General features: G+C 44.5%; 1 protein-coding gene across 8 annotated transcripts in view; it reads right to left on the reverse strand.

Moving 5' to 3' along the window:
* WAPL (WAPL cohesin release factor) overlaps nucleotides 1-12943 on the reverse strand; it is a 181126-nt gene that overhangs the window by 155053 nt on the left and 13130 nt on the right. For 7 of the 8 annotated variants that reach the window (XM_078783251.1, XM_078783249.1, XM_078783248.1 and 4 more), the window contains one exon: nucleotides 1030-1772. The exons of the other annotated variant lie outside the window; for it this stretch is intronic. In XM_078783251.1, coding sequence (XP_078639377.1) covers nucleotides 1030-1728 — 699 coding nt within the window. In that variant the 5' untranslated portion in view covers nucleotides 1729-1772. The remainder of the gene's footprint in view (nucleotides 1-1029; nucleotides 1773-12943) is intronic. 8 annotated transcript variants of the gene reach the window in all.

The following is a 12943-nucleotide window of genomic DNA, read 5'->3' on the forward strand; positions in this document are numbered from 1 at the left end:
CCATGGGCAGGAGTTTCATTGCCAGTCAAGCAAAATCCTTTCAGGACTCAACTGTGACACGCTCAATAGGTTTTAAGAACCTGTTCGAATCCTCACCCTGCTATAAACTGTCAACCTGGTGTTTCACAGGCAGGGCAAGGCATCAATGTGTGGCTATCCCTTGGATGAAAATTAAACTGAGTGGACAGGCACGTCTGCTAGCATTAGTTGGTGGACATCAAGATCCCATTGAGTCCTTCACAAAGACCAATTTCAAAAACCATGGACAAATTCCAAATTTCTGCTCCGAATGAGTGCTGTGAAGACAATGGCAAACCAGCCAGCATTACCCTTGATATTACATATCTATAACAAACCAATTTTTTTCTATTGAACACTATGTAAATGCCAAAGCTGGTGACTACCGAACATTCCATAGCTGAGATATTAGGGGGAGGCATCATGAACCCTCCCCTCCCCTCTACCCACCCCAGTATTTTGAGACTCCGAAAGAGGCCAGTCCTTTTAGGGTTAAAGGTCATAAAAAAAATTAAAGTCACATGAACGAGCATGAGAGAGAAATGAGACAAGTGGGAGAGAGAAGAGAGACAAGTGGAGGAGAGACAACATCAGATGTTGCTAACTCGAATTATGGTCTGCAAACTGACTCTCAAAGAGCATATGAGCTTTGACCTGTTTAACCCAAAAAATAAATCAGTTCATCTTTGTATTGCACTCCATACTTGTGCCAAATTAAGTTGAAATCCCTTCAGTGGTTCTCAAGTTATCATGCCAACTACAAATCGAAAGCAGACGGACACACGGACCGACAGCCCGAAAACACAATTCCTCCAGCCTTTGGCTAGGGTGGCATAAAAGTATTGGGGGAAATACACATTGTCTGCGAGTTAATATTTTCCCTCAAATCTAAATGATGATGTAAAGAAAGTTGAGATTCAAAATATGCCTTCGGGTCTTCTGTTACTGCCAATGCAAAAACAATTTACAAAATCATAGGTGTCCGCAAAACATCCAAAAGCAGAGCATTACCTTACTGTTTATGGTGGAACACGGATGTGTGCGATTAGAATCCCTTCCCTCAAAGCTGGCATCCAAGCGCCGAACTCTCTTGTATGTTCTGCAGTTAGAAGGCCGGAAAGAAATTCTGCCATCCTCACCCTCTGTCTCTGTCTCTGTGGGCTGCACAATCAGCCTTCTTCTGTGCAACAAGTTGTCAGAGAGGTCAAAATTATCTTTCTTAGATCTTGGAAAATAATAATTTTCCGACCTTCCCTCTGTGATATCACCATCTTCTTTTCGTGCAATGCCCCATATGCCCAGCTTTGATAACCCACTCGTTTTATCTGTTGTAGACTTCCACTGCATCACACTCTCTGTATGTTTGATTCCAGTCTCTCCAGGGAGATAAATAACTTTGGAGTCCAGAGTTTTTGACTCGCAACCCAAGGGTTCAGTCTTTGCACGCATGCGGTCCCACAGATCCTCATCACTACATTCCACTCTGGTATCGTTACGTGCATAGCCCATCCCTAGCTCTGCTGCAATCCTTTCTTCAAGGCAGCTCGACGAGGAGTTTTTTCTCCCAGAATCTTGACGTTTGTGGGCTGTGGACCGGTCCTTTCCAATACTAGAAACACATGAAATGCACTTGGATGCATTTTCCAAACCTGCAGAGACATCCTTGGTTTTCTCTTCATCAAGCTTCTTTTGTCGATTACAGGCCTTCATTTTTTGAGTTCCTAGCCGACCTCTTCTCGACAGACTTCTCAAATCTGATTAAGAAGACACAACAATTAAGTCAGCAAATATCAAAGTAAAACAGCTGCAATTGTTAAATGCAACAAATCACAATAATAAAAACACAAAAATAATTCAAAATACATGCATGTATAAAATGGTAATTGCAGTTTATTGGCTATATTACATTAACTGGATCAGGGTGCACAGCTCAATTTAAGGATTCAACTTCTTACACAATCAATAATTCAAAAAGTTATTTGAGATGATTCAAACCTACTATTCTTCAGACAACAACCCACACACATTATAAAAATGTTAACAATTGCTTATGGGTATTTATGTTATCAGCTGTCAAAATGGAATACAGAAGTAACGAGACTGGCACTCGGTAAAGCGCGTACCTCCTCCTCCTCTAGGCTGAACAGTTTACGTTTTGTCACATCAGCTTATTCTTGTCACCCAACCAACTCAGCCATCAAGTTTTGTCAAAACTGTCCACAACCTTTTGAAATATTGTGCTACATATCGTTTTGGCCCCATCTCTCAATGGTGAAGAAACACTTAAAAAATTATCATATCCGGTTATGGATCTTATCATATCCGGTAGCTTCCGGTCCCTCGAGCGACGGGGCTTGCTTCGATCTCTCCACGGCATCAAAGTTTGAGTGTTTTCCCGTTCATTTCTTTGTCAAATTTCCGCTGCGTATTTTGTTGTGTATGTGTTATTGTGTGTTTCTATTTGGTTTTGTAGTTGTTGCAAATTTGTGTGTAATTAGTCGTTTCTTTGTTCGCGCCTCGTGCGGCCTGGTGTCTCGTGCGGCCTCCTCGTCTCGACTTGTGCCCCGCCCCCTATATCTCGTTTGTTCTTTCACCTCTGCTCCTGCTTTCTCAAATCCACGTTCTCACTTAGAGACTTTTCCCAGATTGTTTTTCATGGTTTTGTTTAAATATTTATTTTAATATGTTTAAACCGCAGCCGTGATGCTGACGCCGCCCCCTCCCACCCCCCAGAATTTCCATGTTTTAAACGTTTCCCAGTGTGTACCCCGGATAAGAATAGGTACGCCGTATCCCTGCGTGTCGTAAGAGGCGACTAAGAGGGTTGGCATCAGGAAGGGCATCGGCCATAAAAACATTGCCTCAAAAAGAGAACCATGACAATTACAACTACATGTGGGCTGGGTACAGCCCGAAGTGGAGATCGGTTTCTGAGGTTTGGGACATGGAATGTAGGGACAATGACAGGGACATCAGGAGAAGTGGTGGAAGTATTGGTCAGAAGAAGAGTGGACATATGTTGTGTGCAAGAGACGAGATGGAAGGGAAGTGGTGTGAGAATGGTGAAGGGTAGGCAGGGACAGAAATACAAGTTTGTGTGGCAAGGGTGCCCGGAGGGCGTGAATGGTGTTGGTGTCCTGTTTTCTGAGGAGTTTGTAGACAGTGTGGTGAGTGTGACTAGAGTGAGTGATAGGTTGATGATGGTGAAAATGATGATTGGAAAGCTCTTGGTGAACGTCATCTCGGGATATGCTCCGCAGGTTGGTCGAAGCGATGAAGAGAAGGACAAGTTCTGGTGTGCGATAGAGAAGCTGATGGAAAACGTGAAAGATGAGGAAGTTGTTGTGGTAGGAGGAGACCTAAATGGACATGTGGGAAGGAGTATGGATGGTTTTGACAGAGTTCATGGGGGTTACGGATATGGTGTGAGAAATGGAGAAGGTGAAAGGATTTTGGAGTTTGCTGATGGAGCTGATTTGTTGATTTGTAATACTCAGTTCCAGAAAGAGGATAATAAGCTTGTTACATACACGTCAGGTGGGTCGACGACAACCGTTGACTACCTGATGGTGCGTAGGCGAGATAGGGGGCACCTCCGGGACACAAAAGTGATCCCGGGGGAGGAGGCTGTTTCACAGAACCACTTGGTTGTCTGCGACGTAAGGGTGAAAGGTGCGAGGAGAGCTCGGCGGGTGAAGTACCAACCGAGAATGAAGGTGTGGAGGTTGAAAGAGGTGACAGTAAGGGAGGCATTAAAAGAGAGGCTGAGTAGGGTCGAGGATGATGTGGTTGAGCTTGAAAGTGGTTGGATGTCAATAAAAGCTAGTCTGTTGGGAGCCGTTGGTGAGGTATGTGGATGGACAAAAGGACCACCGAGGCACTCGGAAACGTGGTGGTGGGATGATGAAGTTGGAAAGAGGATTGACGAGAAGAGGAAGAAGTTCAAGGAGTGGCAGAAGGCGAAGGGTACGGGAGCAGAAACAGCAGAGCATGAAAGTTATAAGGCAGCCAGGAAGGCTGCAAAGAAAGAGGTAGCAAAGGCGCAGGAGGCATGTAGGAAAATGTTCGGAGAACGCTTGGATTCGGAAGAGGGTCAGAAAGCAGTATTCAGGATTGCAAAGCAGATAGCGAAAGAGAGGTGTGATGTGATGTGGGTGAGTTGCTTGAAGGATGAAGTGGGACAAATCGTTGTCGACCCAGATGGAATTAAAGGAAGATGGAAAAGATATATGCAAATGCTGTTGAATACAGAGAATGAATGGGATGGCAACATAGAGAGTAACCCAGTTTTAGGACCGGCAGAGAAGATAACTGAGAAGGAAGTTGAGGAAGCAATAAAGGCAATGAAGGGTAGAAAAGCGGGCGGGCCGACGGGAGTTGTGGGAGATATGTTGAAGGCAGCAGGAAGTTGGGGTGTGAAGAGAATGACAGAGATCTGTAATATGGTGGTGAAAGAGGGCCGCATTCCAGTGGATTGGGAACTGAGTACCCTCGTCCCTCTATACAAGGGGAAAGGTGACCCTCTGGAGTGTGGCTCGTACCAAGCGATAAAGTTATTGGAGCATGGAATGAAGGTATTGGAAAGGGTGTTGGAGAGGAGGATAAGGAAGAAAGTGAAGATCGACGAAATGCCGTTTGGATTCATGCCAGGAAGAGGAACGACAGACGCGCTTTTCATTGTGAGGCAGTTGCAGGAGAAGTACATGGAGAAGAGGAAGAAGTTGTTTCTTGGGTTTGTTGATCTGGAGAAAGCATTCGATCGGGTTCCACGCAAAGTATTGACATGGGCATTGAGGAAGTTAGGAGTGGAGGAATGGTTGATCAGAGTAGTGATGGCAATGTACAAAAGAGCGCGCACAGCTGTAAGGACGAAGGACGGGAACAGTGGTGAGTTTGAGGTGAGGGTGGGAGTGCATCAGGGGTCGGGACTAAGCCCACTACTATTTGTAGCTGTGATGGAGGTGCTGGCTCAGAACGTAAAGGAGGGTTTACCGTGGGAGTTGTTGTATGCAGATGATCTGGTGTTGAATGCGGAAAGTATGGATGGACTGAAGGAAAAGATGAACACGTGGAAGGAATGTATGGAGACAAAAGGTCTGAAGGTGAATATCGGAAAGACGAAGGTGATGGCAAGTGGTAAAGCATGTGGTGAGGTGGAAAGAACTGGGAAGTGGCCGTGTGCTGTGTGTAGGAAGGGTGTCGGAGTGAACTCCATTCAGTGTACAATGTGCGCTGAGTGGGTTCATCAAAAATGTAGTGGTCTGAGAGGGTCATTAACCAGTGTGGCAGCTACATTCAAATGTAAGGTGTGCACAGAGGGAGCTGCAGATGGAGGAAATGTTGAGTTGGATCTTGGAGACGGCGTGAAGCTGGAAGGTGTGAAAACATTTTGCTACCTCGGAGACATGCTGAATGGAGACGGTGGATCAGACTCGGCAACGGTTGCTCGAGTGAGATGTGCATGGAAGAAGTTTCGGGAATTGAGTGGCGTGCTGATGATGAGGGGAGTGTCGTTGAAGCTGAAGGGAAAGGTGTATGCTGCATGTGTGAGAAGTGTTATGATTTATGGGAGCGAGACATGGGTAATGAACGTAGAGCAGCAACGAAGGTTGGAAAGGGTGGAAATGCGAATGGTTCGACGAATGTGCGGAGTATCGTTGAGAGAGAGGAAGACAAATGATGAATTGCGAAAGATGATGGGAATAGAGCCTGTGATTGATGCTGTGAAGACGAACAGGTTGAGATGGTTTGGTCATGTGTTGAGGAAGTATGAAAGTGACTGGTTGAGAAGAGTGATGGAAATGAATGTAGAAGGAAGTAGAAGACGGGGAAGACCAAGAAAGACTTGGCTAAAGATGTTGGAAGAAGAAATGCGGGCAAGGGGGTTAACAAGGAGAGATGCAGAAAATAGGGCAAAATGGAGAAGATTGTCATGGGGACCGCAAGGCTAACCCCCGCTCTAGCAGGGAAAATGGCCTTTAAAATGCATGTTGTGTGTTGTTGTTGTATCCAGTTATGGATCTTCACCAAATTCAAACCGATTCGTCCTCGTCACATAACCAACCTGTCCACCAGATTTCGTCAGAATCCATCCACAACATTTTTAGATATCCTGTTCACAGAGAAACAGACAGACTGACTTGACTGACTGACTGAAGGAAGGAAGGAAGGAAGGAATGACAGGGGTGAAAAACATGACCTCACCACCGAAAGAGTAATCTCATTGACAATGAAAAATATACTTGTCCACCAGATAATGCAACACATCTGTGGCCTGTACACACGTACGTACACACACACACACACACACACACACACACACACACACACACACACACACACACACACACACACACACACACACACACACACACACACACACACACACACACACACACACACACACACACACACACACACACACACACACAATTTAATATGGAATTTTTTTTTCTTCGTGCTTTCTTAACTTTCTTAACTCAGTATATCAATCTGGTGAGTTTCTTTTACAGTTTGGTGATTTATTTGTTTAAAGAACCATGTCACTGATTGTCTGTCGCAGCAAGAAGTCAACAACAGGATTATATCACAGGTGGCGTGGCAAAAGGTACGGACAGGTGCATTTGACGATTGGCTTCACAGTCGGGAACACAAGGGTTGTTGCGTTCTGTATTCGTGGAAAGCAACTGCTGCACGTCTCCAAAAGTTATTGCCGCTTCCTCTGGAGATGGTCCGTCAACTCGACAATGCTGTTTGTCATGGAGTGGTGGCTTTACGAAATTACGGCATGAAAGACCGTGCTATTGCTCGGGAGTATGGCATCACTCAAGGTCAGGTGTCAAAGATCCTGAAACGAAATGCTCAGAGGGGTGCCCCTACTCCAATACCGAGGCCAGGACGTCCCCGCAGAACCACAAGGAGGGATGATAGCCAGCTGCACCGGATAGTCCGCAATGGCCGTACCAAGTCAGCTAATCGGCTTAGGGCTGAGTGGCAGCAACTGACAAATGTGCCTGTATCCAGAAGGCTAGTCAACCAACGACTGGTTCAAGCAGGCTATCGTGCCAGGCGTCCCCTGAGAAAGCCACGCCTGACCAGACAACACCGCCAGTGCCGATTGCAGTGGGCCAGAGAGCACCGTCAATGGCAGCCAGGACACTGGAATCACGTGATCTTCAGTGACTAGTCTAGATTTCTGGTTTGTCGTCAAGATGGCCACGTCCGAGTGTGCAGACAAGTGCATGAAGCCTCCAACGAAGATTGTATAGTGCCAAGAGTCCAAGCTGGAGGTGGTGGGGTGACCGTTTGGGCTGCTTTTCATGCAGGGGGCAAAACTCCTGGTTGTTCTGAATGGAAACCTGAACCAGTTCAAGTACAGGGTCATTCTGGAAGAAACATTGCTTCCATTTGCTCGTGCAGCCTTTCGAGGAAACTTTGTCTTCCAAGATGACAATGCACGGCCTCATCGTGCTCGCATGATCCAACACTTTCTTGCTGACCGTGGTGTAGAGCATATGGAGTGGCCTGCCATGTCCCCGGATATGAATCCGATAGAGAACTTGTGGGCAGAATTAACGCGTCAAATCGACCACTTGGACCAGCAGCCGACCTCCGTGCGTGAATTGCAGCAGGCTATTGTCACTGTATGGCAAGCAATTCCTGTCCAAACCTTGGCAAATCTTGTGAACAACATGCCTCAACGTGTACGTGCTCTCCTGAATGCTCGTGGGGGTTACACGAAGTACTGAACTGTAATTTTACTGTCCGTAATCCCAGTCGTAATTTAACTTTTGTTTTTGTTAAAAAAAAATTTTGGCTAATGTGCAAAATAAAGAGATACTTCTGGAAAACGTACAGAAGCTTAACACAGTACTGCCCATGAATTGAGTTCGATATCAGTTTACATCACTTTCAAGGATCAATTTATTTGTTTCGAAATGTCAAATGTGGTTTTTGTTTCTTTTAAAGGTCACATTAACAAAATCTAGAATAATTTCAACATAATTCCAATGAACTTTTGGTTCGAAGACATCTTGAAAAGTAAGTTCACCCCCACAAAAAAATATTCCATATTAAATGCCAAGTCTGTATATATATATATATCCATATATATATATATATATATATATATATTAATAACTCCTTCCTTATTGATAAAATATAGGCAGTGATGATGTTACATTTGTCCAGAACATCATCATTTGTGATTTGGAAATTAACACAATCAAACAAAAACAAATTTAAAAACACCAGCGAAACAAGCAAACACCAGGCACAAACAAACAAATGCCAGACACACAAACAAATGCCAGACATACAAACAAGCGCCAGACACACAAACGCCAGACACACAAACGCCAGAGACACAAACGCCAGCCACAAACAAGCAAACGCCAGCCACAAACAAGCAAACGCCAGCCACAAACAAGCAAACGCCAGCCACAAACAAGCAAACGCCAGCCACAAACAAGCAAACGCCAGCCACAAACAAGCAAACGCCAGCCACAAACAAGCAAACGCCAGCCACAAACAAGCAAACGCCAGCCACAAACAAGCAAACGCCAGCCACAAACAGGCAAACGCCAGCCACAAACAGGCAAACGCCAGCCACAAACAGGCAAACGCCAGCCACAAACAGGCAAACGCCAGCCACAAACAGGCAAACGCCAGCCACAAACAGGCAAACGCCAGCCACAAACAGGCAAACGCCAGCCACAAACAGGCAAACGCCAGCCACAAACAGGCAAACGCCAGCCACAAACAGGCAAACGCCAGCCACAAACAGGCAAACGCCAGCCACAAACAGGCAAACGCCAGCCACAAACAGGCAAACGCCAGCCACAAACAGGCAAACGCCAGCCACAAACAGGCAAACGCCAGCCACAAACAGGCAAACGCCAGTCATATACAAACGCCAGCCACAAACAGGCAAACGCCAGCCACAAACAGGCAAACGCCAGCCACAAACAGGCAAACGCCAGCCACAAACAGGCAAACGCCAGCCACAAACAGGCAAACGCCAGCCACAAACAGGCAAACGCCAGTCACATACAAACGCCAGCCACAAACAGGCAAACGCCAGCCACATACAAATGCCAGTCACATACAAACGCCAGCCACAAACAGGCAAACGCCAGCCACATACAAATGCCAGTCACATACAACCGCCAACCACAAAAAAAAAAACGCCAGCCACAAACAAACCCCAGCCACTTAAAAGCAAGCAAACACCATCCACATAACAAACAAACAAACAAAGCCACATAAAAACAAACAAATTCCAGCCAAACAAACAAACACCAGCGAAACAAAAGCACCAGCCAAAAACAAACAAATACAAGCCACATACAAACAAACACCAAACAAACAAACACCAAACAAACAAACACACAAGCAAAAAAAAATAAAAAATGCCAGACACAAACAAATGCCAGCCAGACAAAGAAAGCCATCCTCATAAACAAACAAACACTAAAAAAAACAAAATGCTAGCTAAAACAACACTACCAGCAGCAGCCAGACAACACCACCACCACCACCACACAAACACCACCAGTAGCAAAAGCCAAACACCACCAGCAGCAGCCAGACAACAACACCACCACCACCACCACCAACAGACAAACACCACCAGCAGCAACAGCCAAACACCACCAGCAACAGCCAAGCACCACCAGCAGCAGCCAGATAACACCACCACCACCAGCAGCAGCCAGATAACAACACCACCACCAGCAGCCAGATAACAACACCACCAGCAGCAGCCAGATAACAACACCACCAGCAGCAGCCAAATAACAACACCACCACCACCACCACCACCAGACAAACACCACCAGCAGCAACAGACAAACACCACCAGCAGAAACAGACAAACACCACCAGCAGAAACAGACAAACACCACCAGCAGCAACAGCCAAACATCACCACCAGCAACAGCCAAACACCACCACCAGCAACAGCAACAGCCAAACACCACGACCAGCAACATCCAAACACCACCACCACCAGCAGCAGCAGCAGCAAACAAACAAATCATCAGCACCAGCCAAACAAACAAAACCACCACGACCAACCAAAACAACGAAGCAACAACACCAACCAAAAACAAACCACCCACAAACTAAATAAACAACCACAGAAACAAACAACAAACTTCAACACAAACAACAAATAACACAGGTTTTTGGTAACAGATTATGAGATTAAGCTCGTTACAAGTCGAAATAAGAATGAAGCAAATCTAGAATGTATTTCCGGGAGTTTAGCACTATGAAGCACTGAAGCAGGCTTGTACACCACCCTGTAGAATATATCCAAGTATTGCAAACCTGGAGGTTCTTGGAAGTATGATGATGGTGATTTGTGTTCTACAGTGTTCAAGTTTATAACTCAATATAAATAAAAGTTAAAAAAATATTTTCCTGCCATTTTACCCATTAATCGATTACATCACCCTATTTAACATTACATTAGTTATTCATGGCTGTTGTTTGGGTCCCTTATAACATCCTTAAAACAGTACATTTCCTATTTGGAATGATTTACAATTTTGTTTCACTTCCAGGCAGGCAGACAGAGTAAAAAATATTATCTCACTCCTCTCTACGCATGTGTGATTGGGACAAACAGAGCTTTTGAAAGGACAAAAGTACTATTAAATGGCGAAATTGTCTTCCGATTCATTTTCCAATTTGTGTTCAAAATATAACGTTCAATTTAAATAAGCTGTTCCTCAATCATAAACTGACGATCATGAATAGATAAGACAGAGGGAAAGACAGACATGACCCAATTGCTTAGCCCAGCGTTTCACTTTGTGGGTAAATATGCTATACATCAACTTTGGTTCCAAAAAGTGTCCACAACACAAGAACATGTACTCAGTATTTCAGGATGAAATTAAGAAAGCTGAGAATAAAGCCAGGAAGATTCAAATTGCTGAAGGTAAATTAATGAATGGGGAAAAAAACCAAGATGAAAGCAACCAAGAGCGCAGAGCAAAAAAAAAACCTAAACACCTACACTACCGGTCAAAAGTTTTAGAACACCTCAATTTTTCCAATTTTTATTGAAATTTACGCAGTTTAATGTCTCAATGTACTCTGAAATTAAGCATAGAACAAATAAACAATTGGAGATAAAAAAAGAAATCATAGAATCATTTTGTTTAACAAAATTTAATTTAAATTTTTGACTCAGCAAAGTAGCCACCTTTTGCAGATATAACCGCCGAACACAGTCGTGGCATTCTTTCTAAAATGAAATCAAATATTGTTCGGGAAGTTCTTCCCAACACTGTTGCAGAAGTTCCCACAAATGTGTTGCACTTGTAGGTTGCTTTGCTTTCACCCTTCTGGCCAGTTCATCCCAATCCAGCTCGATGGGGTTTAAGTCTGGAGACTGTGCTGGCCATTCCATGATTTGAAGCCTACCGTCTTGTTCTTTTCCTCGAAGGTAGTTTTGACATAACCTGGAGGTGTGTTTCGAGTCATTATCTTGCTGTAGGATGAACCCCTGACCAACTCGGCGTATACCAGAGGTTATTGCATGGCGCTGCAAAATGCTGTGGTTGCCCTTTTGGTTCAGGGTGCCAGTCACTCTGTGCAAGTCGCCGACTCTGGATCCAGCAAAAGAGCCCCAGACCATCATGCTTCCTCCTCCATGTTCGACAGTTGGTGTCACACACTGAGGAACCATCCTTTCGCCTACTCGACGGCATATAAAAACCCTGCGCGATGAATCAAAGATTTCAAATTTTGATTCATTGGTCCATAAGACCTTCTTCCAGTCTTCAGTAGTCCACTGGCAGTGCTTCATGGCCCAGGCAAGCCCCTTTTTCTTATTTTGCCATCTTAGCAATGGCTTTCTTACTGCCACTCGACCTGTCAAACCTGCAGCTCGAAGTCTTCTCTTCACAGTTGAAACTGAGACTTGCTTACTTCGACCAGTGTTAAGCTGTGCTTGAAGCTGTTGTCCTGTGAACCGCCTATCACGCAAGCTGTTGACTCTCAGAAACTTGTCTTCTGATTCTGTTGTGGCTTTGGGTCTGCCAGACCTCTTCCTGTCAGAATTTCCTCCAGTTTCCAATATACTACTTCCTGCAGTGCAATATTGTCCAAATAATGCTTCAGAGGGTGTAATAACAGTCTGTTCCAATACTGTTTGTATACAGACAGGGGGTTTGTAATCAAGTAATCAGCAGAGGTTGGGACACCTGTAGGAATTGTTTGCATCAACTTAAGGTTTAATTTACTTACATTGCTGCAGAACAGCTGTAAGTTGTTAACCGATTACTTGTTCCCTGAAGAAGGCCTTTTTTTTTACAATATAACTGTGCAATTTACATTATTTTCCCGTTTTTGCTAACCTAAACTTTTTTTTTTTAACCTCGAGCAGTTTACTGCTTACCTTTGTACCATTTCAGCTTATTCACTGGACATTAAACTGTGTAAATTTCAATAAAAACTAGAAAAATTGAGGTGTTCTAAAACTTTTGACTGGTAGTGTATATCTAGTGGAAGCAAACACCAATGAACAACCTTAGTAATCAGAGCTGTAAGCACAGAATATACAAAAACAGAGCAGCCTCAATGGCACCCAGTGATAATAGGAAGGCCCAAATCATTCGTACTAAACTAATAAATAGTCCATCAGGCAGCACTATACAAAGGGGAAAAAGTGCTCAAATATTTACAAGGTATGGGTGCAAATGCTGGAGGGGAAGAGCAAAACTAAAAGGAAATTCATACATTCTCAAGTCCCAGGATGGCATATTCTCCTGATCCGTAAAGAGTATTTATACGCTCCAGTTGGCCAAGTGGAACCAGAATGAGCCAGGTGATGAGGTCAGCTCGAATAGTGATTACATAATCAAGCGGATAAACAGGCTCAGTCCAAGAACCGACGTTGTGCATGTGGTGA

The sequence above is a fragment of the Myxine glutinosa genome, chromosome 8, assembly GCF_964187855.1.
Source record: "Myxine glutinosa chromosome 8, kmMyxGlut1.1, whole genome shotgun sequence".
NCBI classification, from domain to species: domain Eukaryota; kingdom Metazoa; phylum Chordata; class Myxini; order Myxiniformes; family Myxinidae; genus Myxine; species Myxine glutinosa.